Raw genomic sequence first — 13,176 nt, 5'->3', positions numbered from 1 at the left:
AAGAAATAATATAATTATTTTATATTAATTTAAAATTTGATTTACCTTATTTTTTTTAATATTTGTATTGTTTAAAATAGTATATACCATTAAAATTATATATTCAATATTTATTCAATCGGTAATTAGGACATTTATCAATTCGTCCATTTGTTAAAACATTATCTTAAAAATTAATGTTAATAAAATTAAAGGGCATATTTGAAGAATAAGGCAAGAGATTATCATATGATATCTTTCCTTTTTTTCTATCTTATTTGTGACATTTATTAAATCAATAAAATATGATAAATTTATTCTATAATCTAATATTTTTTAATATAACTTTTATTTTGCGAGAGCTTAAGTTATAAATAAATATAATATGATAGCATAATATTTTTAATTTCTTAATTTAATATATATCAAATATAAAATAAAATAAGAATATATCTTACTCTTGTTATATTATATTGTTATCTAATTCTTATGTTATAAACAATCAATGTAAGGTATATACACCGATTCATGGGAGAGCATGGAAATTGGCAATTTTTAAAAAAAATCTTATTGTTAAATATGGCATGTGAGCTTAAGCTGGTCAAAAGCTCGAGAGGATCATTTCCAAGGAAATAAAAACATTACTAGTACTGCTAGACCATATCACATGGCAAAGAAACATGAAGGATCAAGTTTCCTTCAATCAATGTCGAATTTTATTTTATCTTCTCACCCTTTTTGTGCTATACGCAAGGAGGAAAGGCATTTCAGATCGCTATATTATTATACATCTCCATCAGGCATAGCAGTGTGCACGGTTGCACACACAAGTCGGCAAAATATCAAGTCAAGACGACGCTTTATTTGAAAGGATAATAATATAGTTTAAAAGATTGTTATCACAATATATTGTGTTAGGTAAAAAAAAAAATATTACTGTACTCTAGATAGTTTTGAGATTTTTTTATAATATATGTTTTATACAATGTTTATATACTGTTACTATTAATCTCAAATTTTAATTAGATTTTGCCTTATAAATTGGAATTCATAAAAATAAGTCATCCGTGATAATTTTACATAAACGTCTGAATAAAATTGATTATAAATTTGTTCTATAGAATAAGGGAACAAAACTAAAAAAACAAAAAGAAAAACAGCTTCAACAATTAAACATTATTTAGTAAAAAGATATTCATAATTGCAATACTATAATGACACAGTTCAAAGTCAACAATTTATTCTTTCGTAAGTTATTATCAGTTACTTTAACTTTTCTCAACTTATTTGGAAAGTAAGTTTTATTTTAGATTCTACACTTATTCATACACATAATACTTTTTTTTAGTGTTATAGATTTAATTTTTTGTATAAAGACTAAAAAAAATATGTTGTTTTTTATTCAAAAACTAATTTACAAACCTTTTTTTTTTTTTTACAAAAATCAAGTGTACATGTTTATTTAAAGATGAAAAATATTATCTAAACTTCCAACTTAATAGCATAACATTTTAAAAACAGAGTTCAATTATAAGATTTGTCAAATATAAACATTTATACATTATCAGTTAATTAAAATATATTATAAATATGTTTTTTTTAAAAATTATTACAAAAACTAATGATTATTGTTGATATGATAATATATGACAATGTAAATTAATATATTTTACTTAATTTATTTTAAAGAATTTTGTATGAATGTTAACATACTCGGAATTTTTTAACAATAAAAGTTTTAAAATATATTTTGATATTTTCGAAATAGTTTAATTTTCATCAATATAAATAAATTTATACAATCAATTATTTAAAATACACAGTTGATAGGATTTTTAAATTAATATTTATCAAAAGTAATAATTTTAATTAATATAATAATTTATAATTAAATAAAAAAAACTCTTGTACTGAGTTTTTTTTTCCAATTAATACTCTTATAACTGTATCTCAGTAACATATATTTTAATAAAATAACAATTAATTAAATACGACAAGTCATTTGAATTGTGATTTGTAACTTATGTTCGTTTCACTTTAAGCTTGGATCGAATCCATTGGGCATGGATGAAAGATAAAATAAAATTGAAGTACGATAATTAAATATGCAAATTGTTAGGTGTGTTCACCGACTTGCCATGCGTTGCTTACTCAATTTAAATCACGAGACAGATAGCCATTATATTATAGCACATGACCATGAACATGTCATTCCGCATACAAGGATTATCAATAAATGCAGACAAAATTAGATGTCTGTAAATTTAATTTTCGACATATTAATTAAATTTATATTCACACACTGTTTTAGAACTTTAATTATGTTAATGATTTATAAAATAACAGACGTTTTAAATAGTGCAATTCAGAGTGAGAGTTAAGAATGAAACTTGGATGTTCATTTTATTTTAAATTGTATTCAAATCCCTCTTTGTCTTATTGATCTAAATAGTGTAATTTTTAAATATTTTTTAGAATAAATAATTTTAAAAATTAAACATTAATATGAATTATTTTATCACTTCTAGTTTATTGTTGGAACTTCACTCGTGGATGGCTCACCATCAAAGGATGTTACAATGCATGATTGCCACGTGTCATTGAACCAGCTGTTACTCTTATTGGAAGCTTCTCTTTTCCTTGAATGTTTGCTCCATGTCTTAAATCACATGATTGACACGTGTAAGTTCTTTTGTTTTAGCGCTTCTTCATCTTTCTCTATTGATATTTAGATTTTACGGTTGCCTACAGTTAAGAATAATAATACCAATTATTTTGTCACATTGATACTTAATTTTCAATCTCTAAAGACAACATATTATTCTCTTATATTACTTAGCATGATTGGTTTATTATTTTTTTAAGAATTAATCACTTTTAAATATTTTATAAAATTTTAATTGCATGTATAGTTTTACCTGTTTATATTTAATTAATTTTTAAAATCAAGTATCTCATATATAATTTTATCTAACAATTAATAAAATAAAATATTTATTGATTTGTATAAATTAATAAAAAATATTAGATAAAAATAATAAAAAAAGGGTAAATTTTACATGTTTAAGATACTTGTCAATTATAAAAAATATATATTTAAAAATTATATCATAGGTTAGTCGATTTAAAAGTAAATAAACCTCTTAAATGTGATAAACAATTTTTTTTAATCTATCTTCTATCTACAAATTTAATATTACTTAGTAATTAACTTTAAATGGTCCGTTATTATTTTAATAATTCTTGAAAATGAACTAACATTTTAAACACTCTCACCTTTTTAATTCTGAAATATTCAGTTTAAGATGTTTTTTTAAAATTAAAAAATTGATAACAAGAGATTAAAACTAATTTGCATAAAAAAATTGACCTCAGAAAGCTCTTCACAATCAAATATGTCATAATACAATGGAGAATAACATGTTTGAACTACTCTTTAAATAGAAGAAAAGACAATATATTTCAGATATATATTGGAAAAAACATATTGTAATATACTCAATATTTTAACCAATACAATACACGTCTCTTAATTAACTTGAAAAGTTGATTTGGTTTTGTAAGACGATTGTTGAGCGCACGAAAGTACATTAGTTTTTCGGTTTTTATTTGTACATAATCAGACCAACACAAAATTAGGAGGATTTCAACAAAAACACGAGTAACTCAAGGGTGATACATTTTTATTAATCAAATTGAAGGCTTGAAGTAAATAAAATATTCTTTTGTTACGTTTTTATTAATCTAAAATTTAAAATTTAAGTTTAAATATTTTTAAACAACAAAATTCCATTAATTTATTATATTCTCATATATTCAATGTAATGAATTGTTTAATAAAAAATAATTTTTTTTAGATACTTAAGTTAGGATAAATATTATAAAGTAAATATTAATAAAAGATACATTATTTATTATTTAAAAAGTGTTTATAAATATTTATTTACAAACATAAGAGTTAGAATTATTTAATATAAATGAAAATGAGTATGAACACTGAATGCAAGTTAGGAAGCAGATGCGAGGAGAAGGTGAAACTAAGATATTGATAAGATAGATTAGTAAATAAATTAATAAAGATTAATGGCATAAAAGTATTAAAAAGATCACATCCATGCAGTGCTGCACCTTAACGTTTGAGTTGACTCACAACAACAACGCAATAAATAACCTTCCAATATTATAATAAATAAATAATTAATGATTTTTCCCAGAAATCAAAGAAATTACCCTCTTCTCTCTCTTTCTCCCTTCTAACTTCCCTTCTTCACTCTTCTTTCTCTCTCATCCACTTTGCTTCTTCAATTCCTCCCTCCACAAACCCTAACTTATTCCTCTCGCCGGCGAGGGGTTTTCCGGCGGAACCGGGTCCGACCCGAAATAGCTGCCCCGATCTGTGTTTACCTACCATTTCCGGAGAGAGAAAGATTGGAAAATGTACAAGAACCAGCTTCAAGAGCTGGCACAGAGGAGCTGCTTCAACCTGCCGTCGTACACGTGCATTCGGGAAGGTCCCGATCACGCGCCGAGGTTTAAGGCCACCGTTAACTTTAACGGCGAGATCTTCGAGAGTCCTCACTACTGCTCCACTCTCCGTCAGGCGGAGCACTCCGCCGCCGAGGTCGCTCTCAATTCTCTCTCCCACCGTGGCCCCTCTCACTCCCTCGCCGCCAAGATCCTCGTGAGTTCTCACTCAATGCAGCTTCTAGGGTTTTCCTTCTTCCTTTTCTCCATCTCCTTAACTTCATTTTAGCTCTAGCCGCAGCTCTTTGCTAACGTGCGCCCGTGACTCTTTTGTGAGTCACAGGGTCTCCGTGCGTGGAAGCTCGTGCTATCTTGCACCGTCGCACGGTTTGGTTGTGGAATGACCGAAATGCCCCTGGACTTTTTTCATTAATGTAGTGCTTTGTGGTGGTAGGAACAGTGTGAGCGATGGTGGCAGGAGCTTAGGTTTTCGAAGTTTTTAGACTAAGGGTGGCTTGAATATAATTATCTCGTGGTTAGAATAAGAAAGGATTTAAGAATGGATGTGTATAATCATCACAATATGCACAATTTATAATTTGATGCTGACATGCACAATGTAGTGGCCTGTTTTACATGATTCTTGTGCTGAACTGTTCTTTCCTTTTTTTGATTTGATTAATTGGCCTTTGCTATCATAGGAGGAATGGGATGTATCTTCTCACTGTTTTATAATTACTTATGGCAAAGAGCTACAGGAGTACATATTGTATATGTTACTGAAGCAAGGTCATGAGTATACCGTAGTAGTAGGAATGTTTCCCACTTTCATAGGCCTTTTTTAACATGTTAGCCGTCCTTTTAGATACATTTGAATACGGATATTGATTAATTTTACATTTCGTGTGAAATTAAATGTTGTATTGATTTGACTAGGGGCAACTGAATCTAAATCGGATTCATCGAAGTGAGTTACGAATGACAAATGCTGAGTTGGGGAGGGGGGGTTTTGAGAAAATTAGGATGTTTGCATAGCGAACTTGTTACCCTTTTTATTTTTATATTAATACACAAATGTTGCAGGTGGGTGTAGAACTGTGATCTTACCAATCATTGCTGTTGCGAAAGGAAAGCTGGGGTTTTTGAACCTAAGATTATGACAGAATATGTGATAGTCTCTGTGAGAAACCTTTATGAAAGAGAACAAATATTTGTTTCTAAAATTAGAAGTGAGCTTTATGCTACTCTGCTGTATAACTTGCAAAAAGTTTGCCAGCTGTAAACTTCTATTGCTTTTTTTAAATATCAGTTTGCCAATGTGAAAGAAAAGAAGAACAACTATTTGTAAATATAATTTGTCTGATTCACTGTGTAATTGTGTCACATTCTCTTTTTCCTTTATTTTTTTGGGAAGGGGGTGGAGATGGGCTATGGAGGAATCTCAGTATATGATGCTGGGAACTGTGTTTTCTCCTATGTATACACTTGTTTTTCTTCAAGTCTCCTAGTAAAATATTAAATATCCTACACACATTAAAGGAGGTTTTCTATTCATCCAACTAGCCTGGTTATCACTGTTACTATTGTTAGCATGTGTATGTATCTGCATTGGATGGTATGTCTGTGTTGCACCCTTAGTAGCTTTTTGGTTCATATACTTATCGCATTCAATTGTTTTAGGATGAGACCGGAGTCTACAAGAATCTCTTGCAGGAAATTGCACAAAGGGTAGGAGCTCCATTGCCTCATTACACAACATTCAGGTCAGGCCTGGGACATTTACCTGTTTTTACTGGAATAGTAGAACTGGCTGGAATCACATTTACTGGTGAACCTGCCAAGAATAAGAAACAAGCTGAGAAAAACGCAGCTATGGCAGCTTGGTCATCTTTGAAACAATGTAAGTGGCTTGCAAGCTTTGCTCTGAAAATTTAATTGTTTTTATGAATTATGAAAATACATGGTACTTTTCATCAATTGGTCATCTGAACAAAGCATAATGCATGTCATATATCACAAAATGGAACACTGGACAAACCCAACCCAAGCCTGTTGCCTGTTTTCTCTTGTTCTTGCAAGAGACATGGCAAATGAATTTGGCTGACAAATTTATCTAATGGTTTTGTGGCAGTCTGCTAGCAATCTATGCTAAAAACTTCTTAGATGCTTAGCCAAGATAATTTCTTTTGGAAGACAATCTGTGCCAGATAGAATTATACCTGTCCATTTGACAATTTAAACAACTTTTTTTTGTCTTCTGTGTATCTGAGTCTGATTTATGATTCCTGTGTGAGTGATTGAATATGAATTGACAATAATTTTCTTTCTCACCAGTGGCAAAAGAGACTGCAAGATCTTCAACTGAACCGGAGAACAATGATGAACTGGAGCAGATCACAATAGCACGGGCTTTACTGAACTACCGTCTGAAGGAAAAGATGACACTGTCTAATCCAAATACTCCCATTCCCTTTCAGAAGAAGTTTCAGATTCAAAATCCTAGGCCAATCAGTTCTCAACCGCCACCTGCCACCACATCCAAGATCCTTCCCCTAATTTGCCAAAAGACAGCACCTCGAGCCAAACCTTCACTGGTAACAGCATATGAAAGTCCTCTAAGCAGGCATGCACAAGCAGCAGTGACCAGTGACAATTCTGTAGTGCCACCACAGTCTTGTGCACTAGAAAGCCGAGGGATCCGTCCCCTGAAGTTCCCTGCAGCCGGAGCAGCACCTTATGTTCCTATTCGACAAATGAGAGCATCTTGCCGGAGTATTGCACCTCCAGTGACTATAAGGACTGTAGTACCTGCATTTGCTGCGCCACCTCTTCCACCACCTCCTTCAGTGCCCCATCCAGTAATACGGGGCCCTCCTGTACGAGTTGCTTCTCCAGTCAATATTAGGCAAGCTGTTCCTGTATATGCTGCTCCACCACCAAAAAAGGATGACCCTGCTCCCATCCATAAAGAAGATCTTCCAGCTCCTAGTGCCCCTGGCCAGCATGATAAGCTGCCAATTAAAATTCAAGAGATGGACAAGACTGAGAACATCCCACCAGAATCAGAGACCGCTCGGAGCTTGGAGCAGCTGAAAATTTGAAATTTATTGGAGTAGGTCTGATCAATGGGAACGCTGTCATGTTTTTGTACTGATCTAGAGCTTGCTTCTCATCCTATAATGAGTGATGTTAAATCATCCCTTCCTTTTTTCTTCCTTACCCCATTTTGTCCTGTTAAATGTGACAGTTGGTGCAGGTTGATTAGCATCAGCAGTTCAATATCTGTGAAATTCAAGTCAAGAGCCGTTTGGCATTAAATTTACCCATCTTTTTACCTTGCGCTTGTCAATTTGGCAAGCTTGATCTTGCTCGCTTCTTCATGTGGTCACCATTGCTCCACTCTGGTGTGGAATTGCTGCTTTATAGCATGTTTGGTTATTTGGTGAAAGGTTATTTTAGGAGAAATGATCACGTAGCCTTTCCGGGGAATTGAAAAAAATAAATCTTTCAAAATGATAAACTAATAGGCACTTTATTTTCTATTTACCTGACATTCACTGCAAATTCTGTCTGAGATTTGAGAATGTGTATGTCTGTGGAAAAGAAATGGAACACTGCCCCACGGTAGCTCAGTTAGAAGAAGCCTTACTCGTGACACGGACCAGACATGGCTTATGCGTTCCATGATTGTTAGCTTTTCCTGTTATCGATAGATAATAGAGCTACATGAGTAGAATCGGGTTCTCCATAGAAAATACAGTTCAATGTCTTTGGGATTATCTGTAACTTTCACTGAACTGGGTCATCACATCATCTTGAGTGGCACTCAATGAAGGCTGATAGTTGAGGTTAGTTTTATTTATTTAGACTAAAATTGTACCCCTCCCTCACAGAGATCGTTTCTAAACAACCATCTTTGTTGAGCATTTGCACCATCATCTTTGTCACGTTCTATTCAACCAACTGAAACATGCACTCTTCAAGTGGGAGATTACATTTAATCAGAAGAAAAACCTTCTCCATCTGTGAAGTCATTTTCATCCAATCGTTGAATAGAACAAATGAAATACCGTTCAAAGTCCGGTAACTTTGTCACTTTGTAACACACCACGATCCGATTCTCAGATTCCATAAATAAACAAGCAGAGCCTCAGACTGATAATCTGGAACCTTAACTGTGTCGGAGACTTAAATGGAACTGCAGAATGACTTATTAAGAGGTAGTTGGCGTTTGTTTAATGCTTGTTTGAATTCTGCAGAATTTTTAGCTGAACCAAGTTTCCTCCCAACTTAATAATTATTACTACGCAGGCCCTCTTTTCTATAAACATAACGATGAGAAAGTGCATGTATATGCCATACCCCAAACTTATATAAATTGGTTATTCTCATTCATTTATTGTAATTGAAGCTTGTTTTGTCTTGTGTGGTTGTACTCCCTAACAATGCCTCCCACATCTTATCCCTATCCTTCTGCATGTTGATCAATTGCTTGGGCTTATTAACGAAAATTACAACCTAATCCATCCTTATTGAGGAATCAAAACCAATCCATATGTTCCTTAAGGAACAGTAATAATGTATGATAATCATCTTTATTCACAACTTCTTTTTGGCTTCTATGGTTCCTATAATTGATATGTAATATCCATAAAAAAAAAAAAATACAAAATTAACGACTGGATTGGGGATTTTGAATGTAGAGGGTATTCTCATTCTCTAACTTGATTGACTTCCATTAAGGTAAAGAAGTTAAGTGGCTTTTTTATTTCAAAAAATATTTCATGTATTTATTTTTTATACATAATTATAAAAATGTCATCTTTTTTATTTTTAAAATTTATATAGGACATAGTGAAAATAGCATTTTGCTATTTTCTCCATTTGCACATAAATATTTACAAATAAGAAAGAAATTAAAAAAAATTGTTTTTATATTTGTTTATAAAGCTGGGAAATGAAAATAAAAAACCATTTTGTTATTCCACTTTGAATATTACGCCATTTTATTGCAGCATTGCTTATTGGTAGGGCATTTTTTCGTACGAAGTTTAACAAAATCATTATCTACTGATTAGGATGTGCCTTGCAGAAAAAGATTGGTAAATAAAAGAGAAACTTTTTTTCTCGATACAACTTCAACGACATGCAAAATAGGGAATTTCAATGGGAATGAAAAAATCTCCCATTGGATAAAGGTAGATGAGTGGAGTAACAAGTACAATGGACCTATAACCAAAATGCTTTAGGCTAAAGTATTATTTATTTAGAATGCTTGTGTTGTGTGATTTATTTATGGGTTCAGTAATAGAGATTATATTTAACATGATCTACCGGGGCAAGACAGATAAAAAATGGAGAAGAGTGGCCATGGATCCCTCCAAGATTCCCTTGAGCATCTCAAATCACGTGTCACTCTTTAAATTTATTTAATGCTTGTTTGCTGGCACCCTGATTAGGAACCTTTTGTTGTTATGAAGTTGCTTCATAAGATCACGAGGTTGTTGATATTAAGAAAGCAAAAAAAGATACAAGGATAATACAACCTATACGGGAACTTTTGGTGCTGCTTCATTCTTGAGGCTTTAATTTACTATCAAAGCATTTTGGTGATTACATTCACATGAAGTGACTAACGGGTCCCTTGTGCCTTTTATTATAGCCCAATTATACAGATCTTTATTACAGGTTAGACGTTTACATCAGGTAGTTATACAATAGGAACTTGTCATGCATTGGCACTAAAAAGAAATTTTCTTGTCTTGGATTTAGGGATGGATATAGCAGGATAATTGGGTGTGGTGCCCTCCATTCAAACCAAGAGCATACTTTGGCTTCGACAACATCCATAAACACCAAGACCCTTCAGTGTCATCTTTATTCATTCGTGGTTTTGAGCTTTATAGTGAAAAGATAGCATGGAGGGTGAAGTTGTGTACATCAACTATAATTGGATCTAACTCACATTTTGAGAATAAGAATATTTTTAACTGATGTAACAAACCTTAATTTAAGACTAAACGTTTGAAAGTAACTCAAACTGAATATACTCTAATACCATATTAAAAATTTGTGCTTAACTCATTCTTAAGAGGTTAGGAGTATCAATATGAAAAAGGGTATATCAAATAACGTGTGCTAAACAAGCGGGGGTGTCATGAGACCACAATGTGAAGAGGAAAGTGAATGTGTCAAAGCGGCTGCGTTAAATGGGACACAGTCTCCAGTTCCTCGACACCAATGAATGACCAACCCCTCAATGCAACAAAGCAAGGCCATATCTAAGGAAAGATTCGTAGCATGTTTTATAAGAAGACAAGGGAAAGAAAAGAGGCCGAATGAGATATCAAATCCGTACAGTCAACATTTTATATATGTGTATTTAAGATCTTATCTATTAAGTTTCAAAAAATTGTTTTTATGATATAAGTTTTTTTTAATAATTTTTTATTTATAAAAAAAGCAATAATAGTTTTTACTTTTTTAAATTTACGTAAGTACTATAATTTCTTAAATATATACTCTAATTGAAAACATTTTGAAAATATAAACAAATGGACCCTTAAATAAAAATAATATTTTTGTTATCGAGAATATAAACAACATATTTTTTTGGTCGTTAATAAAAAAACCATTATTTTAGAAATAGAATGAGGGTTGTGTAGGAGTCAGCCCATACAGGAATGGCCCACATTAATGGACCTGATATAGGGCCCAAAAGGATGTTTGAGAGGGAGGCCCTGGCCTGGTCTTTTTTCACCAAAACAAAAAAGGGTGACCGAAGAGGAAAGGAGATATGAACCCTCCACACATTAGGAGTAGAAAGAAGAAGAAGGACATCCATTGAATCAAAAAGATAAAACAATCAGAGAAGAAAGGGGACAAAGTGGAAGAATGTTAATCTTCCCATTATTGTAAAGTTTAGAAAATAAGTATTCCCATTTGACTTTGATATAACTCATCATACAACATTCATTGTACTATATATTTAGGAAAAAAATGATCCTTTTTCATTATTCATTCATTTTTTTACCACACACTAATCATTGATATGCCACTAGCACTGTGTTCTTGATTTTCTTTCCCACTCCCTCTCTTTCTCTTTCACAATGACGTTTCTCTTTAGGGACCATGTGTCGTATTCCACCCCAACTCTCCGGTAAATATATTACTTTTAAATAGTTACGAAATTGATATTATTATTGTTGTTGGGGGAAAATAAATCTTCTATTGTTTCTTTTGTAATAAAATTTTTGCTTTTTTGCTCTCAAATCATTGTAAATAACTTCATCTACAAGCGTCATTTGAGTTAATCCTAACCCGTACTAAATCATTATTTTTGTGCTGTCTCTCACTAGATAACAGTTTTATTTTTTACACGAAAACAAGCCATCACGTTTAAAATTGTTCCAAATTATAGTTTTTCTACATCAAAAAGTAGAAGTTATCATCGTATAAATTAAAATTAGAAACAAGAATTGTTAGCACATCAGATTGTCTAAATAAACAAAAATGTAAATAAAAAAATGAGCATCTACCCGTATTTGAAAATGGTAATTTGATATCACTGTAGATAATGCTAAGTCATGTGGAAGATGAGACAGATAAAGAGTAAAAAAAAAATCGATTTTAAGGGGTATAAAAGTATGTGAAATAATCAAAGATGATCGATAGTTAGAGCTATTTTAATATCAGAGATTGATTTGTTCTTATTTAAAAGAATTTATTGGTTGACATGTTTGTGCTAAGTTAATATTTTTAAAATTTGATTTGAGGGCTCATTAACTACATTCTTTGTGATGCTCAACAAGAAAATAACTAGTTTTCTCTACCCTTCTTTATTTCATCTGATTCCCATCTCCCATGCCTTCTTCTAAGATGAATGGTTTTGATTCAATGGCTTTTATGAAATAGTTCAAGGAACAAGTTGCATATTACTGGGTAGACAACTCGCTGTTCCTTTACTATGTTAGCCTGTGTTACAAAATGAACCATTGTATTGATATATTACACTTGCAGAGGCTTCAATGATGATGCCCGAGGATGTTGCTATTGCAGTCAATTCAAGCAAGAATTCTCTGTGTAAGTTCCCCTGAAAAATTCTCTGTGCTAAAGCTTCTATGTTAATCCAAGAGAGTGTGAGAACCCTTTGGCATGATGCATTAAATGGTTCTTTAAACAAACAAAAAAAAGGAACATTTATGTCTTTGAAATGTCATATGACAAGTTTTCATTCTACTTTACTAGCAGAACCTCCCTCCTGCACTTTATGTTCACTTTCTGAGGGAGCATAAGCATAACTAAGAGTGAGCTGATTTTTTAAATGTTGATACATTTTCTGCTACATAATTCAAAACTCTGTGCTTAATGCATCATACATATAAGGTTATTACTTACTATGTAGTTAGTGAAAATTTTTTCATGACAACCCATTGAAAGGAAATAGCATCTTGGATATTACCCCAAAACCTGTGACAATTATTTTACATTGCAAAAATGTGTCAAAATTAGTGAGTCAGACAGAGCTTAGTTAACCTCATCACCAGCTGTAGATAGAATGACAACTCGATAAAGAGTAAGCAGAGATAGTGATGTCGCATTACTACATTTCAGCACCAAAGAGTAACATGAACAACATCAATGTGTTTAAGTCATTTATGAAAAGTAAGCACATGTTGTACATCTCCTATTTACCAAAACTTCTATCTATTTTAGAGCATTCCACTGCACCCA

At 32.1% G+C, this 13,176-nt stretch overlaps 1 protein-coding gene across 1 annotated transcript; it reads left to right on the top strand.

Annotated features, from left to right (window-relative positions):
* Positions 1 to 4,203: 4,203 nt before the first annotated feature.
* LOC113854931 (double-stranded RNA-binding protein 2-like) lies at positions 4,204 to 9,085 on the top strand. The gene is made up of 3 exons (XM_027486274.1): positions 4,204 to 4,660; positions 6,124 to 6,343; positions 6,778 to 9,085. The coding sequence occupies exons 1-3, from the start codon at positions 4,415 to 4,417 to the stop codon at positions 7,542 to 7,544; spliced, it is 1,233 nt and encodes a 410-aa protein (XP_027342075.1). The 5' UTR covers positions 4,204 to 4,414; the 3' UTR covers positions 7,545 to 9,085.
* Positions 9,086 to 13,176: the final 4,091 nt, after the last annotated feature.

The sequence above is a fragment of the Abrus precatorius genome, unplaced genomic scaffold, assembly GCF_003935025.1.
Source record: "Abrus precatorius isolate BTA unplaced genomic scaffold, Abrus_2018 Scaffold11, whole genome shotgun sequence".
In the NCBI taxonomy this organism is placed as follows: domain Eukaryota; kingdom Viridiplantae; phylum Streptophyta; class Magnoliopsida; order Fabales; family Fabaceae; genus Abrus; species Abrus precatorius.
This window is presented reverse-complemented; position numbering and strand designations above follow the sequence as displayed.